General features: G+C 39.2%; 2 protein-coding genes across 5 annotated transcripts; both read right to left on the reverse strand.

Annotated features, from left to right (window-relative positions):
• Positions 1-5,028: 5,028 nt before the first annotated feature.
• erlin1 (ER lipid raft associated 1) lies at positions 5,029-12,724 on the reverse strand. Of its 2 annotated transcripts, none has more exons than XM_039784145.1 (12): positions 12,587-12,724; positions 11,298-11,426; positions 10,496-10,577; positions 9,985-10,031; positions 9,834-9,895; positions 9,594-9,719; positions 9,374-9,447; positions 8,641-8,699; positions 8,394-8,485; positions 8,142-8,231; positions 7,942-8,021; positions 5,029-5,450 (listed from the first exon to the last, which is right to left on the reverse strand). In XM_039784145.1, exons 2-12 carry the CDS (start codon positions 11,408-11,410, stop codon positions 5,277-5,279), a joined length of 999 nt encoding a protein of 332 aa, XP_039640079.1. In that variant the 5' UTR covers positions 11,411-11,426; positions 12,587-12,724; the 3' UTR covers positions 5,029-5,276. The 2 variants fall into 2 exon arrangements, with proteins under 2 accessions (XP_039640079.1, XP_039640080.1); XM_039784146.1 differs by having other exon boundaries at positions 12,505-12,686.
• A 2,798-nt stretch (positions 12,725-15,522) lies between these two features.
• LOC120548359 (inhibitor of nuclear factor kappa-B kinase subunit alpha-like) lies at positions 15,523-23,327 on the reverse strand. Of its 3 annotated transcripts, none has more exons than XM_039784589.1 (22): positions 23,024-23,327; positions 22,313-22,461; positions 22,120-22,214; positions 21,891-22,008; positions 21,738-21,807; positions 21,556-21,644; positions 21,358-21,447; positions 21,133-21,257; positions 20,678-20,785; positions 20,412-20,547; positions 19,407-19,607; positions 18,824-18,926; positions 18,384-18,507; positions 18,157-18,308; positions 18,002-18,063; positions 17,806-17,915; positions 17,345-17,394; positions 16,929-17,037; positions 16,642-16,789; positions 16,485-16,534; positions 16,073-16,172; positions 15,523-15,814 (listed from the first exon to the last, which is right to left on the reverse strand). In XM_039784589.1, the coding sequence occupies exons 2-22, from the start codon at positions 22,415-22,417 to the stop codon at positions 15,755-15,757; spliced, it is 2,205 nt and encodes a 734-aa protein (XP_039640523.1). In that variant the 5' UTR covers positions 22,418-22,461; positions 23,024-23,327; the 3' UTR covers positions 15,523-15,754. The 3 variants fall into 3 exon arrangements, 2 of the variants coding, with proteins under 2 accessions (XP_039640523.1, XP_039640524.1); XR_005637174.1 differs by having other exon boundaries at positions 15,766-15,814; positions 16,073-16,360; XM_039784590.1 differs by lacking the exons at positions 22,313-22,461; positions 23,024-23,327 and having other exon boundaries at positions 21,884-22,008.
• Positions 23,328-25,225: the final 1,898 nt, after the last annotated feature.

The raw sequence follows: 25,225 nt of genomic DNA on the forward strand, positions 1-25,225 counted from the left end.
TTTCCAAATTGTCTTTTTGAACATGAGCAGTGTAGCAAATCAGCAGTGTAGAGATCTAAGGCATTGAAATGAACCAAGCTAAATTATATGCAGTGTTAGGTTTATACACTGTGACTGTCACTTGCTTTACAATCTAAAATTACATAATTCCTTTTTAATGCAACTCTTGTTCCTGTTGACTAAGTGTGAAGACTGGTCAGAGATAGAACACAGTTAATAATGACTTCATTTTCCACTGTTTCAAGCGTTTCGGAAGACATGCACGACCAAACTGATAGATGTCCAAATATAGTAAGCTAAAGCTGACACAGATGTTCTTTCTATTGAAATATAAAGTGTACTTCCTTTTCTGATATATCACGTCATTCCAGTGAGATGGGGTTGGGCAGGTTGCTCCAAATTAGTCGGTCAGTGTCCGCCTGTCACTGTGTTGGTGTAGAATAAGAAGAGACGGGAGACCTGCTGAGCAGCATCAGGAGCAGCTGATCTTCTCCAGCTAGCTGCTGCTGCTGCTGCTGCTGCTGCTGCTGGGACCGAGTTCTGTCGAGTTAATCACCTTTACACTACCTAATCAATCACCATTATTAGGCTTACAGCAATAAAACACTGAGGTACAAATCTTACAGTTTTTTGTGTTGATACTTAAAACGTCTTTCATCACTCCAAGCTAAGTGGCTAGTTGGCAAATTAACCACTGGAATGCTAGCCAGTCAAGACATGTCAGTCAGAACAACTTATTTCTGTTTTTTCTGTACTGGGCCATTTACTCTAACATAACTATAAGTTCAGGTAGTTTATTCACAAGACATATTTGTACCATAGACTCCTGTCTTATAACCAACTGCTAACCAGTCCTCTTTTGTGGTGCAGTTTATTCTCCAATATGTTAAATAAAAGTGGATAGTGACACACAGCGAATCAGCTACAATAGCTTCTTTAATTTTGGACTCTCTGGCTCTCAGTCCCCTCAAAGCGCGGCGCTGTCCACACGGCTTGCTATTGGTCAACAGCACAAATGTAGGGGTCAAGTAGTAGTACTCCTTGTGATGAGTAAACTGACATCACTGAGTCATCTGTATAATTGATGAAGGGCGCCTTTAATGGCTGACCAATAATTCACAACAAGAGAATAAAGAAGAACAAAGCACAATTAGGTTAATCAAAACATTCACATATTTCATATTCATATTGACACATATGCAACACAGAATTAGGTTTTGAGCCTACATTTTACAGCTGACTCAAGGAATGACTGCAAAATCCATCCAGATTGTCACCTCAAAAATGTAGAGGAGCATAAGTAAAAGACTTAAGAAGGGAAGGAAAGTGCTTAGAAATAGCAAAGCTAATGCTCTTTCTATGAGGTTTTGTATTACACACACACACACACACTCACTCACTCACACACACAGGATAGGAATGTGAGAGAAAACTGCAGAACAGAGCAGCTACTGATGATGGCGCTGACTGCAGCTGATGAATCATATTCTGCTGTTTGGGGAGTAGATTTTCCAGCCTCCACTCAGAATGAAGGACCACGCCCTTGTATCTCTGAGGGATGGATCTAGGGACGAGGAGTCAAGGCTAGAAGGATCATGCAGGATTTGATGATCAGGGACAAAAGGAAGGAAAGAGAAGCGCTGGCTCATGCAGGAATCAGCAAACATGACCTTGACACCACTTCCTGTGAGGGGAGGGCTTTAAACTGGCTTTGCAGCCCTGACACCAAATCAGACCACCCATTAAAATGAGCCCAGACATCCACAAAAAAAAAAAAGGTCACTTGAGTAAACAAGCTGAGGACACGTGAAGTTCATTCAAACTCACAGACAGGCTTTATGGCGGGATTTGTCACATATTCTGGCATCAGGAAAACCAGATCTGTGGTCAGACTATAACTAAACATCCTCCTTCAGAAAGCAAAGACTGATGGTTTGGCTGGGCCAGGATATGTAAGGACTAAGGTCATATGAGGAAGCTATCCCTCATCTGGTCATCCAGGCAGTGGTCACGCTCACTCACATACACACATACACATTTTGAATGCTTCCTGGAAAGCCTTTGTTAACAGCTGACTCGCCTTGCTGAGGGCAAGACCTAGAGTCCCTCTCTTGGGATGACCATTTTACAGACTCGACAAACATTGTCTGTTTTTGTAAGGTTTACAACACATTATGTAGGTTATAACTAAAGGAACTGTGATCGTGTATGCATATTCAGTAAATGTTTACTGAATCATCCTATCGCCTCAACCAACCAGATATCTAAATAAGTGACTAGCCAACACATGCACATTGTATGAATTCTCACTTTTTTCAAAAAAAAATTCTGTATGGGCTCAAACATGATTTTATGCTTGAGAGGCAATGTTCAGAAATAATAATCTGTCACCATTTGTAAACCTGTGAAAAACTTCTAAACCAGAAATATAAGTTTGTGAATGTATATAAAACATTTGTTGTCCCTACAGTCAAAACCAGGGCCAAAATCCAAAGTTGTAACTTCAGGATGTGTGCATGTGTAGTTTAAGTGTCCCACAAAGTATGGGTTTCTTCTTTAAATGTGTGCTCCGATTTTAAAGTTTTTCCTCAGTCTTTGAGTAACCTTACAGTGGATTACATTTGTGGACAAATTTTGACATTCTCAATTTTTTTTCTAAAACTACACATCTTTTTTACACATTGACAAACTTGCCCTTTCTCATGCAGTATTTACACTGCTCTACATTTCTCTAAACATATTGCACGCTTACCATCTTATTGACCCCTGATTGTTTTTCTGTTTTGCTTTGTTAAACTTATCTCGTCTTTCAACATCACCAGTTGGTAGCAATCTGGCTCAGTGATTGAACCAGAGCATTTATCATTTAACATGGAGTTAGCTCTCCTCCTGTTGGCATCCAAGCGTACTACACAATGTCCACACAAAGCAGCACAGTTGGAGAAGAGAGGTACCAAAATAGGTTTTATTTTACATAAGAACATTGTCAAAACTTGAAAACATTTTTGCATATAAACCTTTTAAAACAAGGAGACAATGTTAGATTTCACAGATTGTACAAAATAGACCAAAAAATCATTTTCATGAGTGATTCATACCCCTCTTTTGCATCTTTATTTAAACCCACAACCAACCAAATGCAGAGTGCAGCCTATAACTGCCATTCATAGGTCAAGTAAACATCACAACATCTTCCAAACACTAGTAGTGTCCACTGCTAGTTCTGTCTTTCTCAGCTAGAGTCGATGATGAGGCCGTAAAGTTCAGTCTGTACATCCAAGCTCTTAAGAACTCTCACAGTTAAGTTCAAATGGAGCTTTTTAGTTCATGAGAATCACTGAATCTTTAAGTCTGGGGTAACCCATTAATTAAGGCTTGCATTTTGAATAGTGGAAGTAGTATGTGTAGTAGAGCTGAGCAAAATCCAAAAGCTTAAACACATAATAAAAACTAGCACCAACTTGCATCTTATTTAAGCCCAAGCTCTATTAACAATAATCTTTTTTAGAGCAAAACTTGTGTTGTACTGGAACACAAAACTGATCAAAGGCTAAACAAATTCTCCCTTAAGAGTAAGTAAGTTAATACTGTAATTAGGAGCTGTGCGTTGCCATTACAATTAGCTTGTTTAGCAAAGATTGAAAAACTTTGCAGTACATCAATTCTTGAATTACAGAAACATGTAAACATTGACCGTGGAAAGAAGCTTTTGTTTATACTATTTTTACTTTGACAGACCAACATGCTCATTATATTCAATGTCACAGACACCGACTGGAAATAGGTCGTGCAATAAAGTAGTGACAGTGCACTAAGAATGTCGCCTGTCAAAACAAAGTTTGATTCTAGTGAAAAGGAAATCATAGCTTTGCTTATCCTCAAATCAAATGTTCTTGTTTCACTGTTCCAACTCGTCTAGCCAATCTTTCTTACTTGCAAAAATTGCCAATGATGACTTTAAAGGGTTTAAGCTCTGTCCAACATTGAGCAGCTGTTCATTAAAATAAAAGTCAATTTCCTGAGAATTTACATTTTTACATCGGAATAAGCTGTAGAACAGAATTGGCAGACATCGCAGGCACTACTTATCTGAATCAAGCCACTACACATTTCCACATGCATGGCCCTGATAATCAAAACCAGATCAAGGAAATAAAGACGTACAAATCACGACTTCCTCTTGTGGCACTATCATAACCGCCTTATTGTTACGTTCCCATATTAATTAACTTTTTGTTATTAATGCATTTATGTTAGCTTTTAGAAAAGGAAATCTGATTTTCTATTGGCAGCACTAAAGCCTTTTTCCTCACAGTAAATACCACAGCAGCTCTAGTGCAGCATCTCAAGTCTCCCTGAGGTGGCTGCACTCTCAATCACAACTAATAACAGCAAACTACCACCAAGGTTACAGAAAATAAACTGCATTACTACCAATCTGACACCGCTGTATATTAACTATAGAAACTGGGAACACCCGATGACCACCCTCCCATGTCAAAGACTTGAGTATCTGTAGGATTGTATCCAACTATGCAAACTTTTACAAAGTCAGGCCACTTGTTTCTAGAACGCAAACGTTTAAAAAAAGTCTTTCACATATCCGTTTTCATCCACAAGCAGCATTTGATATGAGGTGTGATCAAACAGTCCTCACACTGACTCATGTTGAGAAAGCAGAGCCAACTAGTGATTTAGTGTAAGAGAAGATGGCACAGATGACCTACCCACATTACACACTTACACAAACCCTAACCACTTTTAATTAATTAGTGTCACCTGTTAGATTCCAGTTCAGCTCAACCAGAAATTAATTCTCAAAAATCATTTATCACAAATCACTCCTCTGGCGTACAAAAAACAAAATGAATGCAGATCCAACAGCAAAGTTAAACACTGCACTGACTGCAAGCACACATAAATTAGGGCGACTTCTTGCCATCGCCTTCCCAGGCATAAGCATTTATTATGCTTTTCATTTTTAACTATGGCATCATTCTCATTCCTAAAACTTGTCCAACCCCCCCCCGCCTCCAAAAAAAGAGTGGAAGTCACGAATAATTCCCTTTTGTCTTGCCTTTCCTAGCTTTCACTTCTGCTTGTCCTTACATTTTCCCACTTGTTCTTTGCCATTTAGATTTAAGACTAAAATGCGTTTAACCAAACTAGCTGCAAAGCTTTCCCACCCACCATCTTCAGTTCAGAGCTCTCTATCTCACAGACAAGACAAGTCCTCATCAGGTTCTCCTGTCCTGTGCAGAGGCAGAGCTTTGGACTCACTCTGGCTTCACTTGTTGAGCATTGGGCAGATTAGGGGCGCGCACAGACTTAGGGGGGTTGTTGGTTCCCTCTACAAACATGTTAGGGATGTCCTGGCCAAAGTAGATCTTACTGTTAGCTGATATGGCCTGGTACTTCATCAGCTCCAGGTACTCTGGGGTTAACTTCACCTGTAAAAATTTAGAAAAAAAAAGACAGCAGTATGTGAGGATTAGTTTAGGGCTGGGTCATTATCACTGTTCATGACAATACTTGTATGAATCTGACAATGTACAGCATGGCTAAAATTGAATACGACATTGCTGCTGGCTCAACTGTGGAGGATTTCGTTCCAAAAAAGGAAGTGAATTCAGTATTGCGGAGGTGGTTGACAATATCAATGTTCAGAGAGAAGAACTGAGGCGCTAAAGCACACAACAATGGCCACATACTCCGACATAGTAACTACACTGACCATAAAACGAGTCGCTTTACTACGCTGTACATTTTAGGAAAAGGCATCAGGTTCAGTTCTGCTCTGAGGCTGTTTTGGTCTGAGGCCGTACGGTTTCAGCATAGTTCTTTTTAAAACAAACTTTATTGACAGTTGACATTAACAATAACCGCCAGGGGGTACAATAATGGCAGAAAATGGAGCTGGCGGCCGCAGGAGATCATTGTTTACATGATCCTGTTTAAATCGATGTAAAATGAAAACTATAACAGCGTTACACGTTATGTGAGATCCGGTGCAAAACAACAAGCGCACCATTTATATTGCAGAGTTCAAAGGGTTAAAAGATGCTATAGAGATCATTTTCATGAGAGATTCATCCCCCTTTTTTGCATCTTTATTTAAACCCACCACCCAAGCAAATGCAGAGTGCAGCCTTTAACTGCCATTCATAGGTCAAGTAAACATCACAACATCTTCCAAACACTAGTAGTACAATTACTGGAATTGTTGGGTCTTTGTAAATTATAGTGTGGTCTAGACCTACTCTATCTGTAAAGTGTCTTGAGATAACTCTTGTTATGATTTGATACTATAATTAAAAATGAATTGAATAGTGTCCACTGCTAGTTCTATCTTTCTCAGCTAGAGTCGATGATGAGGCCGTACAGTTCAGTAGTGAAAAGGAAGTAGTATGTGTAGTAGAGCTGAGCAAAATGCAAACGCTTAAACACATAATAAAAACTAGCACCAACTTGCATCTTATTTAAGCCCAAGCTTATAGAGAGCACATATATTCAGCATTTCGATTGCTAATAGAATAATAAGGTTCGTAATATAATACTGGGCTTTACCTGCTAAATTTGTGATTATTAACAAACTGTCTTTTTAAGACTATACATCAAATACTTCCCCTGTCAAAAGATGTGGAGGTCAGTTGTTCCTTTTGTGCTATATACCCTGAAGACATTTTATATATTTTAAAACTATCCTTACATAAACAATTTGTGGAAAGACATGATAGATAGATAGATAGATAGATAGATAGATAGATAGATAGATAGATAGATAGATAGATAGTAGACAACATTTCTGCTCAAACAAACCAGTATAATATTAGCAACATTATTATTCCATTAGCCAAATAGCATATTTATAAATGTAAGTACAGCAATCAGAAACACAAATTCATTGTGTTTAAAATTGAAACCAAAAAAACTAAAAACTATTTTTATTTAAAAAATAAGAAAGCAATCCAAACACTGAATATACTGTAGGTGCACTCCATAACATCTTTTAACTAATGTGATGCCATGCTTTTTTCTGCCATTTTTGTACACCTGGTGGTTATTGTCAATGTCAAATGTCAATAAAGTTTGTTTAAAAAAACAGTAAACATGCTAAAACCGTATGGCCACAGAGGAAACAGCCTCAAACCAAACAGCCCCAGAGCAGAAGATCGAATGAAGCCGTTTTATCTGAGGCTGTTTATCCTGAGACACGAAGCCTTATCAGCTGACGCTTGAGACCAGAGGCCATTTTTTCTAAAATCTGACACTGTTTTACCGGACGCCTTTTCCTCTGATGTCTGAGACCTGACTGATGGCTGAGGATGTCCTTAAATGTACACCGTACTTCAGGGTCTAATTCAGCTCAGGCCGACAATGATCAATCAATCATGACATTGTATGTTCCATTTTTATTATTAATCAAAAAAGCCCATTGTAATGGTCACAATAAAAAAATGTTTGTTGGGAAAAGTGGAGGGTAACAGCTCACTCAGAGGCAGGTGGGGGTATGGGAGAAACATGTCAATGTAAACACCTGTTTAGTTTGATCATCACCAGCTGGACATGTTTAACCCAATACGCTCTGCACCTATTTAAAGTTACGTTTTACGTTCGATATTGATCAGCTGGACTCAGCTGACTAACACCATTACAGCAGATCCATTTCCATAAACAACTCTGATTTGAGAATTACTTTAGAGCAGCTCTGCCTCTACCACCACAGACAGAATACATGTGCTGGCTGTATAAATCTGATCACACCTGCTGAAATGTTGTTATTGCCATTATTGTATTATTATTATTATTACTGTTATACTGTAAAAAATAATTATATTGTAGCGATCACAAAGATACCTCCCAATATTGTGACGTTGTTTTAAGGCCAGTAAATGTTGTGTTTATGTATTAAATTATGTCAACAGCATTTCTTTTGTTTACCTTGTTTGCTTCGGCTATCTTGGCAGCAGTGTAATATTCTGCATCAGCCTTAGCCCTCTCCTTTGCCAGGAAGGCAGAATCTGAAACAAAAGAGGCCGTGTTGAATGAGGCAGACACATGACAGACCAGTTCACCAGTCGCCAACCACATACAGAAACACACAAATCTCACAGAAGAGAACTGAAAGCACTGAGGCTAACCCTCTATTTCAGAGATCCTCTTCTCCGTCTCTTTCTCCATCACCAACTGTTGGAAGTGGATCTCTGCTACCTGGGCCACTTTCTGAGCCTCTATGGGACAGAAAAAAACATGTGAGCTGTAACAGCTGTACATAAGGTTGAGGGTTACACATGGGTGATAGTAGGGTTACACATGAGTGACTGAAAGGGAACAGCAGCTAAAATTATAATAACCTAGCTGGCTTATTTACAGTAAATAAACATCACATTTACCAATAATGGCCCTCTTCCTTTCAGTCTCTGCTTCCTTTTCCACCACCCTCTGAGTCTGAGCCGTGACTAACAGACGAGTCTTCTCTGCTTCCCTGCATATACAACACACATACACACAAAAAAAAAAAAAAAAGGTTCTTGTAAATATTTTCCTTTCTGTGTGGTCTTGCATGAACTGAGTGGTCGGGTAACAGAATTTGAACCATGCACTAAGACTGTGCTAGTCAGTACAGATTTACAAACTCACATGAGTTCAAAGTTCCTCCTGATAGATTCAGGGATCTTTGGCTTGGTAACACGGACTGCCTTCATCAGGATATTGAAACAGCGCAGAGGAAAAAAGAGAGAGAAAACAAATGTACACTTCATTCGCAGTCAATCTGCCAAAAATGTTTTTCAGAGAGCTGGTTATCAGGCTAGTTAGGGTTTTCAAGTTATAATTGGTCTACTGGTAGCTGTTCAGAATTTGAGTGGAAGAGTGAAACCGGTTTTAATTTTACCTAATGTCATAAGAACAGTAAATTGCCATTGGCTCACAGCTCAAGCTACATTTACAGGCTAATTAGCACAGGAGGTTAATGGCAGTAGGTAGGTTTTGAATTAGAGTTTAGCGTCAGATTTTAACATTTTATAACACCACAACAATACTGGACTGATGGTATGTAAAATCATATTGTGCTTTAGCTATATTCCCTGCAGTAACCATGTTCCTATTCTTTCATTTACTTTGCAAAAGTGGGCTACACACATTATACAGTATAACTATACTCCGCATTGTCTCATTAGGAGACTACTGCAAATACGATATGCAATCCCTGTTTACATTCTTTCTTTCACTGTGAAGGGCGACCGCACAGAGCAGAAGGTTTGCAGTGTAAATAGCTAAATGTGTGATAAGGACAAGCAAGCCAGATTTTTCAGCCTCCACTGTGACATGAATTACTACGCCCCTTAAGTTATACGTGCATGTGTTCAAATACCTGTATTGTAAGTCCAGGTGCCATAACATTAAGATCTTTCTGCAAAGCAGTCTTCATGTTCTCATCTATAATGTCTGCAAGACAAAAAAAAAAAAAACAGCAGCTGTTTGAATATACAACATGCCGGGTTTCACATTTTAGGAATTTCAAGAATGAACACACAGGACAAGTTGCATTCTATTGCATAAACATTTATATTTTTTTACAAAAGCATACTCACCAAACAAGTCAATGTATACCTCCTGTAGTGTGTGTACACTGCAGAACTGGTTGAGTTCATGGTGAATCTTGTTGAAAATGAGAGTTTTGTCATAATCTGCCGTGTAGTTCCTCACAGTGTCCACCACTGCAAAGAAATGAACAAAGACAACAGTTGTAATACCAAGCAGCTGGCAGGGTTAAAGTGTCAACCAAATACCAACCAAACTTTTGCAAAGAAGGAAATTAGAACATGTTGTACCTGCTGAAGGGACCAGCATGTTAACAACTTCTATTCTGTCAAAATAGATCATCACACCACCACTATCAAGAAAAGAAAAATCTGTTAAAATACATAACCATTTTCATGGATGGAACACTGTAACAGCTACATCAATAAACTCAAGTCTTACCTTGTTCCACAGGGCACATTCTTGATCTCATCAGTTTGGAGAGTAGTCTGAAACACAAAAACTCAATTACAATCATATGATAATGATGATAAAGATTATTTTCCTACATAGCCCATGAGAATCCAAATAAATGAACTAGTCACATCTTCGATATTATTTTATTACTATTATATGTACTCTCAAATAACATAAAAGGTTGGTCAAAAATATCTCTGTAGCATAAGCTGTAAAAACATATATTCATATACACATAATATATATATATATATATATATATATATATATATATATATATATATATATATATATATATATGTAAATAAAGCACAACAAATGGTGCGTAAACATGCCTCTGCAGCCATGGTTGAATGGAAACTGTTTGCATGCTGCAACTGATTTATTTATAGAAGATCCAATTCTGGTCTTCATGCATCAGCACCTTCTGGTTGACTCTAACATTGCACTTGCCTCTGCCAACAGGCCAAGTTTCAGGGCTGAAAGGTAGGCTTACCTGCACTGATCTGTAGGTGGTAATGAAAGGCAGCATGATGTGATATCCAGGACCGTTGGGAGAAGTCAGCAATGCCCCACCCCTGAAACAAAGACAAACTAATTATTTGGTCTGACTTCTTAACATCAGATTATCTACTGATTATATTAAAAGAGTGTGGACAAAAAATAAATGAAGGGTGGACAAAAGAAAAGGACTTACGGTGTTCATTCAGGTTTAACAGTATTTATGAGGGTATAGTTGAGTTTTTGTTGAATAATGTTGCATTATATTACTGGTTGTTCCTGCTATTTTTTAATGAACACTGCCAACAATTAGGGTTTAATATATGTCCCATATGTTATAATATGTCTCATAGGTCTCATGTAGGGGGTGAGAGGTGTTGCCCATGATTGATGCCAGCCTGGCTAACATCCTCCTCTCCCCCACCTCCTCTATGGTGTCCAGAGGGCAGACCAGAACAGAGCTAGCCCTCTTTACCAGTCTGTTTAGCCTTAATCACTGTTACATTTGACTGATTTGTACAAACAGACACTCGTTAAGACCATGTTCAGATCTGGAATGGAAAATTCTAAGCTGACAAGTTGTTGCCGATTGCCTCTCTTTTTGCTGTCTTTGGTCGGACAGGTATGGCGTATGCACGCCTCAGAATCCCAGATAATATTGCCATATCCAGGCAAAATGTGTATGTATCATTATCAGGAAATAGGCCTCTTTCATACAACAATATGCCATCCACATTCTAGTAAGTATATTTGTTATTTCTGTCAGGCACATATATAAAAGGTCAGTGTTCTGATACCTGTAGTACACAGCAAGGTGTCCTTCTTCTACCTTGTGAATGGAGGAGTGCAACATGATGGCCATCACTCCTGCTATTGCTCCAAATACTGCCCCTATGTGCGGCATCGTCATCCTCGCTAGTACTCACCTACAGGCAGAGAAAGAAGCATAAACATACTGACATATTTATACAACATTATGTACTCAGGGCACCATTACACCTCCGTGTCAGATCTTTTCTATAATTGTCAGCAGCAGTGAATCAGTCATTTAACAGCGTGTTAGGTAAACCTATCTAAAACTAATGCAGTCGCACACAACAGCCCTGTGACAAATCCTACCTTCGTGAAGTTTTAATGTTCGGCTTAGATTAAACTGTTTCAGAGAGGTATTTATCAACTTTATGGTCAAAACGTTATGGTCTTGGAGACTGTAGTTTGTGAAGCTGTTGAATTACATTGCATTATACTGAGAGGTGATCCTAACATTTAGTCTAACGTTACCCTTAAATGGAGTGGACAAAAATTTGTAATCCAAAAGCTATAAAAGGGGGAGGAAATGTATTTGCACAGATCTTTAAAAGTAAGTTATCTTAAAAAAATCTCAAAATAATGAGAAACTCACTCAAAATAATGACTTAGTATGTTTAGGTAACGCTTCTCATTATTTTCAGAAAGCTTCTCATTATTTTTGAGATACTAACTCATTATTTTGAGAAGGTTTCGCATTATTTTGAGATACTAGCTAGCTAGCTATGACATTATAATGAGAAGGTTTCGCATTATTTTGAGATAATAGCTAATTCTATAACGAGGACGTTTCTCAGTTGAATGACTTGCAGGATTATTTTTTCATCGCATTGGCGGTATTGTGCTTCAAAACTGTGCACTTCACAAGTAGGAAGCAAACAGCTAACGCTAACATAAACGATGAGCTAGCTAGCTTGCAGAATTACTTGTAAGGAAACAAGCGAGAAATCCTCTGAAAACACATACAGCAACGCGTTTGCGCCACAGATACTCCTTCAATATAACGATCACACCGAACGTCTGAATATATTTAATGCATCAATAGCAAAGGCTGATACACCATGATTCCCCTGGTACGTTAACCTAGCTAGCTAGCTCTCATTATTGGGTGGGTTAGGAAGTCAGCTAACGTAACTCGTTCAGTTTCTTGTAGCTTAACATTAGGGATGCTAGCGTAAAGCAAACGAGTTTACTCACCTGTCACAAAGCTGAAATAAAAGTATTAATATGTACGCGTTAAAACAAAAGGCTGGTTTATGATAAATAAAATGAACCCTACCACTGCGATCGAACCGTAGCTATCCCTTTCTGGTCTTATCATTCAACGTCCAATCCCCCTCACCCCGCTTCCCACAACTTCCTTCTTCTTCTATGGGTTTAAACGGCAGCTAGCATCCTTAATGCTGCACTACTGCCGTCTGGAGTTAGTTAACGCTTAGAGTGTCATGTAGATTTTAGGAAGCTGACCAAGCATCTTCTGGTTTGTCCACTTTTACCAGATTCAAGTATGTTCCTTACACCGGTCTCTTGTCAATTGTTTCATTTTAACTTTATACAAATTCCGTCTATTTATGTTAGTGACATAAAATGACTTCTAAAACTAGACTAAAAAGGAAGGCAGACTGCCACGTGCAGCGCCTCATTTGGATGTGCCTGACGCTTTCTTTGGAGCTTAACTTCCCTACGTTTCTCCTACAAATGGGCCTTGAGCTTGTTTGGAGGTTCTAGCAGGGGAGCGCAGCTACTGGTACACCGAAGGATGGACGTCCGCCGGGGGAACCATCGTCCTCTTCCACCGAGCGCGGGGCTTCGGGAGGGACACACATGGAGCGGTGAGGGAGGAAGGGGACACCCGCCTAGCCAGCCAGATCAGCCGAATAAACCCTAGCGATCAATGGGGTGACAGATGTCGCAGCCAGATCGCCCTCACATCCAAGTAGTAATATCAAAGGCAACGATATATATAGCACTGAATGGAAGTACCATTTAATATCACGGTATCGGACTTAAAAATGTCACCCGCTATGTATATAGTTCGTCTCTTACGACAATGTAGCGTAAACGACGTTAACGTTTTTGTCAATACGGCGAATAAGTCGATTCTTCTTTAAATGCGACTAGTTTGTCTTTTTCCCATGATGTTTTGCGACAATATGTTAATTAGCCATGTTTCTATTGGCCAGAACCAACCAATCAATGCCTTCAGATGTTTCAGCATTTAAATAGCCCAGACATCTAGTCTAGATTCTAGACGCACCCTAGTGGCAGCAAATTTATTTTGCAGCCAGGAGGGGCCAACATTTTGATGTGGGTCTGGCTTGTCAGGCTACCATTTACACGCTCAAAACCAAAACCAGTCGGTATTGTATATGGGTGTTATTGTAATAATGTATATAATAATGTATGAATGCATGTATATCAATGGGGCCACCCATTTTGCAGTCAGGCCAACCAAATTAAAAGGCTCCTGTATATAAAATAGAGAAATAGAAATAGAGAGATGGGTGCAACGATCAGCTTTTTCTCCGCAAAGGGATAGTCAACTAGACAAAATGAAAATAAACACAATAAAATGTTACAAAATATTGAATGACACATGTTATGATGAGGTTAAGTTAGCGGTTTAGGAACTGAATAAGTTAAGTGGACATAATTATATTATCTAAAATATTTTTATTAAAATATATTAACCCAACACTACTAGCTACTACTGCTCAAACACATCATATTGTATTATGCTTTTGCAGAATTTATGTGTGAAATGAAAAGGGGGTTCAATGTAATGAGTAAATGCAACCATAAGATACAGTAAATGGAAATAAAACCAACATTTTCCACTGAAATTGAGTGAAATAAAAAAAGCCATTTATTTCAGTGTCTGGTATTCATCTCAAATAGTAAACTGTTGATGCACTACTTAGTAATATATTTACTGAAATGTAAAATGTTTGCCTTGTTTGCCCAGAAAATGGGTCAAAAACCATACCTTAAACTATAATGTGGGCTTAATGATGGAGGTCAGTATGACTAAAACAAAAGGTGGAGATGCAGCATTGCTTTACACAGTTAATTTTGCATTGTTTAAAGACATCGTCCACATGCATTAGGACTGTATACTGATGTTCTTCCTCATTTAATGAATAAAAAAAAAGATTAAAGATAATATTCTGTTGAAACTACAGAGAGCTGTCCTGACTAAACACACTGCCTTTAAGTATGCCTGTTACCTTTTTGTCGTTTTCCTTTATATTATTTTATGCATGGTGTTACTCTCATTTGCCTCCTTGCTGTTTAGATTTCAGCAGCTCCCAAAATAATTTTGACCCAGGGTCTTATAAACAAGCACTTTTCCTGCATGTGTCTGGTCCACTGTGTGTATGTAAATAACCAGATGCGTATTACATTCAACAGTTTAAAACTTGCAGAGAAAAGAAAAAACTAAGATATACAATATGTGCCATACATTTATAAATATTTATTCATATTCCATCATGCATAGTTTGTCAGCAGCAATGTTTACTCTAATCAATATTACCAGTAAAATAAATATGTCTTGGTTACATCTAAAACTCAATAATATACATTTAAATTAAAACATGAATAGCTTACAGTGCAATATTATGCAGTTTCACACTGTTACATGTATGTAAAATACACAGTATGGAATCACAAAGCTTTCAGATAGTGTAACTCTGATAAGGCACTTGTTTACAGTTAGGGTTGGGTATTGGTTGGTTTTTTTCCGATACCCATGCTAAAACGATACTTTTTAAAACATTTAAAAAAAAGATGTATTTATTAAAAAAAGGAGCACAAAACGACAGTCGGCGACATTTAAGAACAGCTTGTTTATTGCTAAGGCCATATGGTCAAAATTAAATGATTTATTAAAAATGTAATAACAATAACTTATAACAATCATTTATTTCACCAGTAAATTGCTGGTTAACAACCAAAACAACCACTAGATGGAAAAAGGGTATTTTACAATAACTTTGAATGCACCACGAGGCTGGCGAGGCGAGTTTCAGGTGAACCCACCGTCTGTGTTGTTTTTCCGACAACGGCAGCTGCAGACTACGTCTCTGTGTTGGAATCCTCTACAGTGAAATACAGTCACACCGCATTAACTGTCAGCATTTTAACCGTTCTCTTAATACAACCATGGTTTATCCAGCTGCTAGCTAACGGTAGGCTAACGTTACCTGCTGCCAAGTGCATTATGCTAACTAGCGTCACATGCAGCGATGTTTCGGTTGCCTCTAACATCTGTTTCGGAGCATCAGAGGGCAGTGCTGGCATTTCAGTGGCACCGAAATCCGCGTTCCAATTCGGTACAGTAGATACCGGTTGTTAAGGCACCGGTGCTGTATTAGCACCGGATGTCGGTACCCAACCCTATTTAACAGTATATACTATATTTGACTCCTGAGTCTTTGGCCATTTTCTACAGCTTCTCAGGTTGGGCTTGCACTGCTCCGTACTGAGTCCAGCTCCAGTCCTGATCCTGGAGAGAGAACAAACAAGTTAATACTGTACTACTAAACATACCATTCTCCATCTACTGAACATTTTCATGCCATTCTCCCATCTCAAAACTTAAACCTTGACATTGAATAGGTGAATCTATCAATACTCAATGCAAATGTATGGTAATAACCTACGTACAAATAATATTCAGGTCAATTAAAAATAGTCAAAAGTAAAATGCTTCAAAGATCTGTTTACATGCATGAACACACTCCCTCACTTCTGTATCCCATACCATGACACTGTGCTCCATCTCCTGGGTGGCGTCTTGCAACAGAGAAGTTAGTTGACTTAGATAACGCTGATTCTCATTCAGTAACTGATGAACAGTTTCACTGAAAAAGAGACAAAAGACTCTAAATTCACTGTATGGATTCTTCTTACTAAGATGCTAGACTTTGAAGTGCATGGGGTGACCTCTTGTGGCAGCTTTTTGATTTGTACAAAACCCAGCAGCTGGTTTTAGGAGATCATTCAACTTGTTCTGTGCAGTGTAGATTTAAACTCATCTTATAGAATGTAGCTAATGACAGAGAAAACAGCCACATTATGTTTTAGTGTGACGATTCCTTTTAAAAGTGTCTTTTTTAGATACCATTAAAATATATATTGAGCTCTGTAAAACTTGTGACTTATCCAGATCTTACCTGTCAGTGGATTGTTGCATAAGTGACTGTGATGGAGAATTGCTCTGGGCCTAAAGACACAACCACACACCATATTAGCTACAGTATTGCAGAGCTTCAAGCTACTAAAACAGCACTAATAGCTAACAATATTTTCTGCCTCTTGTTTTACACTCACACAGGCAATCTTGAGGAGGTACCAGAACTCTTTCTGTCTCTTCATTTGCATCTGCATCACTGCAGCCTCTGCAGTTTTTATGTTCTCTACAGCCCTCTCCAACTTAGGGAACAAATCAACGATGCGTCGCTTACACACCAGAATTGTACTACAGGAAAAAAAGGTGAGTTAAACCACAAAAAACACACAGAGAACTGTAACATAATATCTCAGTTATGCTGAACTTTGCATAGTTGCATTTATGTGTATGTGTGTATCTGTTTAGATTACACTTCTGGTTAAATTACCTAAGGTGAGTGTACAAGTCTTTCAGCACTCTGTCCTGGTTCTGAACTGTTTGGACTATCATCTTCACCATGTCCGAGCTGTCACTGTAGCCATGTGGAGGGTCAGGACCTGTACGAACACATACCACTATGACCATCCATGTACTACCATCTGACACAGTCACGCAAACACACGCTACATACCATCCTGCTATTCACATTAACAGCTATTCTGAGGAATTAATTAAACAAAGGTGGCCCCTGTGACACGTTTGTTCAGTGGATCCATCTGCACATTTGCCAGCCATTGGATTTATTTGAATCCATAGCAACAAGCTTTATCAGATTCCGCTGTAGCTGGCTATGATCAACAACAAAAAGCAGGAGCCCCTATAACTCGTGTTTACCATTTTAAATGTGTGATGATTTGTACTAACTTTTGCATTTAGCTTTCAGTTGCTTGAAGAGGTCAATAGCCTTTTCCTCGCTGAAAAAAATGGCAAAAAGAGAGAGAGTTAACTTTTGCATACCACAGTTATATTTTAATGATAGGCTCACATTTTTTCAAGTCTGTCTTAAAACAATTAGTCAGGTCATTAATTCCTTCCGTCCGTACTGGCCATTAAAAGATCCTTTCTTAACATGCATCCACTAAAAGTGATGGGGGACAAAATCCAATGTCCTCATTTTATCATACAATATATTCTAAAGTTTATCTGAAGTTAATATGAGGCTTCAGCCGTCTGATTTCAAATCAAGCGGATATCTTCCAAAGTTTGTTTAGTACAAATTATTTCTATTTTGAATATGGGCGCATGCCTATTGTTTTAAGACTGATTGAAACATGTGAACTCCTTTAAGAAAAGGATTATAGTGTACATATAATAGAGATACTGACAGCTGTTCCATTACATCCCCCTGTCTCCTCGCAAATGGACTCCTCTGCAATTCCACGATCTCAGAATGTAGAGCCACTATCTCTTCATCCAGATACCCCACATCTGCAATCTACAGCACAAAACACCCTTAGCACGCAGTGTTTTTAAATCACTGCAAGTAAGTTTACAACTGCAAGTAAGTAACAATATTCCTACCTTTGTAAACCCGTCGGCTTTATCTTCATTTTCCTGCCAGGTCTTCAACATTTTTTCTGAAGCTTCAGAAAAACGCACAACAGCAGATAGTTTACCTAAGGCATCAGTAACTACTTTAAATGATGTATCACATCAGGAGATAAGCATGCACTCACAGATGCCGATGTGCCTCTGCTTGGTGTACTGCTCAAGGTCGTGCTGGATGCTGGTCTTAAAAAAAGCCAGTTTGGCTCGGAGCTGCTGCGACTGGGAGAACAGCAGGTTCTTGTACCGTGTTAGGTTGGTGTTGTAGCGCAGCAGGCTCAGCCTACACATGCACAAATACAAGGTAAGGATGTTTCAGTGTGTAGGTGTATGTATATGTGTGTGTTTCTGCACTTACATGGCAGCCCTATGTCCCTGGTACAGGCGAATGTAGTCCTCTTTCAGTCCGCAGATGTAGCTGACGGCTTCCCCCCACACTTTTCTCAGTGCAGAGAGTGGGAGCTGTGTCTTAGTCTCCCTGACTGAGACAACACACGATTCCCACATTAACTTGGACAACAAATAAAAAGAATTTGCTACAACAAATTTTTGGAGGGTAAAAACATAAACAAAGACGATGCACTCCCAGATGCGTTGACCAAATATTTGCTGTAAACTGAGAAGAAACTAACAATCTTGCACACTGTCGATCACTTTTATTTACACTTTTTTCTTTTCTAAAACTTGCATTCTGTCAACAGGTTACAAGTCCAAAGTTAACCTTCCAGAGAGCAGCAACAGGCAAGAGTAACTTTTAGAACATTATTTTACAGCTCAGTATACAGTTATATATCTCACCTATAAAGTTGACACTGTCTGGCAGAGGTCTGGCAGTCAGCGGTCCTGAGTACTTGGTCAGGCTCTTATCAAACAGGAAAACTATGGAGCTGTCCCAACCTCGCTGAAAGCAGAGAACAAAAATCCCTGTGAATACTAAAGTGTGTGTTAGTGGAGGTTTGCTAACTGGTGAAGTCTAGTCTATGCTGAGGTTTAGATTTGCTGCAACATTTTCTTCCAGAGAAGCTAGACAGACTGGAAGTAAGCAATATTTTATGCACTCATACAGTCAGCAACATATTGTCAAAAAAAATGTCTCCCTTCTTAAAAACCAACTTATTTACCTTATTTATTTTTACTCCACAAAAAAACCCACTGGAAACTAAATGTTGAAGTAATTGCATTATTTATATATGAAGGCAAAAAACTCATTCCAATTACCAGAAATAATAAGAACAGTGTAATGTATAAGAAAAACGATATTTAAAATAATATGAAGATAAAAAAAAAAAGAGTTGGTTGTCTGCTGCGTATGTACTTGTGGCTGGGCCTGTTAAACATTTTTGTTTATGTGTGTGTGTGTGTGTGTGTGTGTGTCACATACCAATCCCTCTGGCAGACAGTGTGTGGGCAGTCTGCGAGGGTCGAGGGAGATTCCCGTCTCCAGCAGCAGCTCTTGACTCAGCGGGGAGATGTGCGTCTGAGTGTGTGTCTCCAGACGAAGCTGCAGGGAGTGTAAACTCTCCTCAGCACCCAAAACCAAAGAGTGCAGCTGTGCTGACGTCATGTCCAACACATGAATCACCTGGAGAAATAAAGGCACAAAGCATAGTGGGTTTGCTTTGCGTGCTGTCCTCAACTGGGACATATAAAACCATGAATGCACTCAATAAAATCTGGTTTAGGTGAGTCTAAAGGCTCTGACACATCAACCCGACGGTCGACCGCAGAAAAGCCAGTCGGACTGACTGCCTCCCCGAGTTGGTAAAAAAAGTGCCTCGGAACACACTGAAGCGACGCCGACTTGAGCATAAGTTCTGTGTGCGCAAGATGTAATACATCTCCATAACAGCAGACAGTGCTAATCTGTATCTCTCCCCCCCCCCCCCAAAAAAAAAAAACTGAAGCTGATTGGACGAATGCTTCACGTGGGTCTGGCTTCTCCCGAATCTCAAAACCGACCATAATGGCGGCTCGTTCGGGAATACAATCTCGTATTTTACGAAAACTGTTCACTGAAACGTGTTTCTGAAAACATTTTAAGCGAAAAATAGGCCGTGCAGTTGCTGAATCTGTCTTCATTTCAGATCGACAAAGGTCATTTTAAAAGATTTCCGTCAGATTTTGAGAGGCGTTCATCACGTTCATCCCGCTCATCATTTCCGGGTTAGCACTCCACCAATCAGATTGGTCATTGAGTCCGACTGCCCTCTTGCCGATTCAACATGTAAAATCGGCCTAAATGAAGGCCGACGGCTCCTCCGACTGACGAAGGCACGGAACACACCGAACAGACTCGAGTCACCGACCTCGCCAGACTGTCCGACGGCCGATAATCGGGTTGTTGTGTCAGCACCTTAAATACAGGCAAGGTAGCCCTATTATTAACCTTCATGTTGAGAATATTCTGTAGAGCTGTGTAGCAATGCGGTTTGTTTGTGTCAGGATCCAGCCCACCACCACGCGTTGCAGCATCCCACAGTAACAACACCTGCAGAAGACACTCGACTGGTTCCAGCAACGGTCTATGAAAAAACACACACACACACACACACACACACACACACACACACACACACACACACACACAGAGAGAGTTAGAATATGGGACGCTTGACTGGTAGGTATGAAAAAAGTGTCTTTTATTGTCTTTACCTGCTGAGATTATTGGGATATGGGAGATGTGGGGAGAATCGGACTTCTCCATTCATGTCCTCTACTGCCATGATGTCTTTGGGACCTTTGTTCTTGACTTTACTTGTCCTACAAATGCAAATACAAATATTTTGCAGATAAAAATGTAGTCACAATCACTACATTAATAAAAAGTGTATATACGTAAAGTGAGTCTTTAGTCCTCAATATCAAATTTTATTTAATCTGGTTTAGGATCTTTATTTAGTACAGTATGATAACACTCAATCAAATGTAACATTTTGATGTGATTTAGATATACTGCAGACAATCATCAAATTATTTAGAATTATTAGATCTTCTCATTATATATGTGGAGATATTGTATAACGTTAAATCCCCCAAATGTGTGTTTTAATGCCATGTGTATGTCCAGGTTCTTCAGAATGAAATGCATCGCTGCTATGTTGACTCACCACTGTACAGGCTGCATGTGATGTAAAAAGGGGCGAAAGCCACAAGTGCATTCAAAGATCACTGTCCCAAAGCTCCAGTAGTCCACAGTTACAGTGTAGGGTTTACTCTCAAACAGCTCCGGAGCCTGGCACACATACAGACAGGTTTATTAAACAAGGCTTGATTGTTACATCTATTGGAAAAAAAAACCTTGCAGAGCAATGCATTACTGATGCAACACTTACCAGATACTGGAGAGTTCCAACAAAGGATGTACAGAGACTGCCCTGATCTAGGTCTTTTGCATAACCCAGATCTATGATTTTATGGACAAGCTGGAAGAAAACATAGTTTGAGATGAGAGCAAGGCACAGAAAATCTTCAGATGAAATTGAATATAACACAGGCTGCCTGCATGCATATACAAAAGTAAACTAGTTTACCTTCCCACCAACCTCCTGCAGAACTATGTTCTCTGGCTTCAGGTCTCTGTGAATGATCTTATTTTCATGTAGATATTGGATACCAGAACCTGTGTTTGTAAAGAAAACAATTCCATGTACATTTATGCATGAACTTCTTAACAGTGACTTTTTGTCAAAGTAAAAGCTGAGGAAAACATTACCAATGTCACTGAGCAGCGAAAGGACTTCACTCTCCTTTAGCCCACAACAGTTTTCTGGTTTATTCAACACCTAAAAAAAGAGGTATGGAGGTTAACAGTGCAATGTTTGAAAAGACAACAAATTACTTGGGGTCTTTATAATATACCTGATACCTTGCGAAGGTCTCCTCTTGAGCAGTACTCCATGGCCAACAGAGGTAAGTCATTTAAAGCAATGGAGCTCAACTCTTCTGGAACTTCTCTGGCCTGAACAACATTCACATGATTGAGCCTAAAACAGAAAGAGAGCCAAACATGCAGCAATGGTTTAACAAAAACAAAATGTGCAGTTAAGTTTGTTCATAGGCTGCTTTGTGAACACAAGCAGATGATTTACACTCACTTCTTCATGATCTGAATCTCTCTGCCCCAGCGGTCTTTGTTCTTGGAGTTCAGCTCCAAGCGGCAAAGTTTCACCGCAATCTTCTCTCCCAACTCCTGCTCCAAACACAGACAGGGAATAAAACCAAGCCACAGATACATATGGGTCTTGGGTTTACGTTCTCCTTTGCATACTGGTGGATGGCAGAACTTACAAGGTGCTGGTACAGGTAGACATGCCCAAAGCCTCCTGTCCCAAGTTTCTCCTTCATCTCCCAGGAGCCGCACAGCTGGCTCTGTTTAAGTGCAGACCGCTCCATAGTGTGAAGTCTGCTGGAACCGCTGGGTTACCAAGGGACCTCAGCTTAAAAAAAAAAAAGTAAAAATACAAAATCTGTCACTGTAACATTATGTCGACTACACTGTAGATCTTCATCAAGGCTTCTGTTCTTAAAGCCTTTTTAATTACACATCTGCCTCTACAGCTGCAGTGTTACTTTCAACAGTTAAATGTTCTTTACTACTTATTCATGTATTGTATTTTCTCTTCATTAGAAATAGCCACTTATCATAGCCTTTTTAAAATATACATTAACTTTATTTTATTGCTGCTTTAAGTATTATTTTATTAGCTTATTTATGTACTGTTTTTTTATATTGCAGTGGTGCACATATATTTTTGTATAGTGACCTCATTTTCCCACGAGGAAACAGTTTTATTTAACTTTAATCACATGTAACATTACTATTCTTGATGTTGCACTTTGCGCTTATTGTTAGCTGTAGCTAGTTGTAGCTGTTGTTATTGGAAAGCCATGTTACAATGTCAGGTTCAGTGAAGTCAGATAACTCAAAGACAGATTGACTATGTTGAACAAAAAGTCTACTAAAAGCAACATCTCACTCCACAAACATGATGAACTCACCTGTCCAGGAGGTCAGAGTCGACAGACGAGTTGATAGCTTAACGTTACTTTGGATGTCTGAACATTGTTGCTTCAGAGTTAGCTAACGGTGTTGTTTACGGTTCATTTTCTTATTTAGTGTTCAGCAAAAAGGTTAAGCTGGCGAAATTATACCTTCACCCTTTACAGTCCATCAAACACGGCTTTAAAGTTTAAGTTTATGCTGTGTTTTTGTTGTAGTTTTGAGTGAAAAGCTGCTCGATATCTAGCTACGCAAAGTGAAAGTGTAGCTAGACTGTGACAGGCAGAAGTTGTTTCTGCGCATGCGTGTCTGGTTTGAGAGCAGCTCTCTGCAGGACTACTCCCTCTGTTGGGGAATTCCCATCACACCCGTGACCCACAACCAAAGAAGCAGACAAAGTGTAAACCAGACTATTACTATTTACAGTCTATGGTGTAAACCGATGTATTTAATGTCAACAGGGGTGTTAAAGGTCCCATGACATGGTGTTCTTTGGATGCTTTTATATAGACCTTAGTGGTCCCCTAATACTGTATCTGAAGTCTGTTTCCCGAAATTCAGCCTTGGTGCAGAATTACAGCCACTAGAGCCAGTCCCACAATGAGCTTTCCTTAGTAGGCTATGTGCCATTTCTGTGTCTGTAGCTATTGAGGAGGAGAGATGGGGGGCAAGGTGGAGGGTGGGGGTGTGGCCTTGACCAACTGCCACTTTGCTCGTTTGAAAGCCATGGTGTCTCTCTCTCATGGGTGGGCCAAATTGTCTGGGCGGGCAAAGCAGAGAAAGGGGAGGTAACCTTGCTCCTTATGACCTCATAAGGAGCAAGATTCCAGATCGGCCCATCTGAGCTTTCATTTTCTCAAAGGCGGAGCAGGATACCCAGGACTCGGTTTACACCTATCGCCATTTCTAGTCACTGGGGGACAATAGCCAGGCTGGGGGAACTCATATTTATGTTAAAAAAAACCTCATAAAGTGAAATCTTCATGCCATGGGACCTTTAAATAAACCCACTCGTTTTCCCCCTTTGTTGACAATAAAAGCAACTGCTCAGTAGCAGCTAAGAACAAATATTTCCCAAACTTTGACACTTTAAAAGTGTTCACTAGATGGTGACATAGCCACAGTTTTAGTCATAATCAGAAGCACATTACAGTACTGAAATAGTTTTGTTAGTCTTTAGTTAGTCTCAAATTGATCAAGACCTCCTTTTCAGAGAGACCATATGCGCACAAAGAAACATTTACAGTATAAGCATTAATAAACACACAAATTCACAGCAAACAAAATCCCCATACACTATATCAGTTCCATATTAAAAAGCAAACAATTAGGCTACAAGTGGCAAATGCAGTATTACATTTCATTTAGCTGATGCTTTTATCCAAAGCGACTTACAATTGGTATATACGTCAGAGGTAACAAACCTCTGGAGAACTAGAGGTTAAGTGCCTTGCTCAAGGACACATTGGGTGATAGATTGCAGTGGGATTCAAACCCAGATCTCCCACACCAAAGGAAGTTGACATATCCACTGCGCCACCACCACCAGTATGAGTATGATGGTTATTTTTTAATCTTAAAAAGCAACGACATATTCATTTTTGAGTTTCATTACATTTGTAAAGAGCATATTTAAATCCAGTTTTTCAAGCACCATGATTACTGTTTAGATGTGATCAGAAAGCAGAAAGTTAGTACAGCCTCATAGGTAAATAATGTACAATGCAACATCCTTCTCTTGTTGGTTAAAGAGGAATATGCCACCTTTCATTTGGGATACAATGGTGAGTCAAGACGGTGTCGCCTTTGCTTAGGTGCAGTGCACTGTGATCACAGTCAAGAGACTCTAAGGTGGAGGGCATTCAATCTATACCAGGGGGTCCTCAGAGTTACTGCAGGTGGGCCGCAAAATTCTTGTTTGATACATTTTTTTGTTTGATAAATCTTTTGTTTTTCTTTTTCAAAAATTAGAATATGTCTGAAAATATTACATTTATTACATTTGAATCCAACATATTCTCAAAGGAAAAGCAGTCTTAATTTGTGATTAAAAAAATATTTAATTTACAAAACATTGATGATAGGCTTAGGCTATATGTGGCCACCATGGCAGACATCATAGCTACACCACTGATCAAGTGCAAACATAATTGTAGGTTGAAAAAAGTCTTCCACAAGAAAAACATGACTTTTTTTCTGTA

This window comes from Perca fluviatilis, chromosome 19 (assembly GCF_010015445.1).
Source record: "Perca fluviatilis chromosome 19, GENO_Pfluv_1.0, whole genome shotgun sequence".
NCBI lineage: Eukaryota > Metazoa > Chordata > Actinopteri > Perciformes > Percidae > Perca > Perca fluviatilis.

Excerpts from the sequence above, each read along its gene's own strand:
- erlin1 (XM_039784145.1), bottom strand. The coding sequence starts at position 11,410 with ATGACGATGCCGCACATAGGGGCAGTATTTGGAGCAATAGCAGGAGTG. Across the intron at positions 8,232-8,393 it reads AAGGAAGAGGGCCATTATTG|AGGCTCAGAAAGTGGCCCAG; the intron begins GTAAATGTGATG and ends TCTGTCCCATAG. Across the intron at positions 5,451-7,941 it reads AGATAGCCGAAGCAAACAAG|GTGAAGTTAACCCCAGAGTA; the intron begins GTAAACAAAAGA and ends AAATTTTTACAG.
- LOC120548359 (XM_039784589.1), bottom strand. The coding sequence starts at position 22,417 with ATGGAGCGGTCTGCACTTAAACAGAGCCAGCTGTGCGGCTCCTGGGAG. Across the intron at positions 21,808-21,890 it reads CAAGAGGAGACCTTCGCAAG|GTGTTGAATAAACCAGAAAA; the intron begins GTATCAGGTATA and ends CTCTTTTTTTAG. Across the intron at positions 17,395-17,805 it reads GGGGATGTAATGGAACAGCT|CGAGGAAAAGGCTATTGACC; the intron begins GTCAGTATCTCT and ends CATTTTTTTCAG.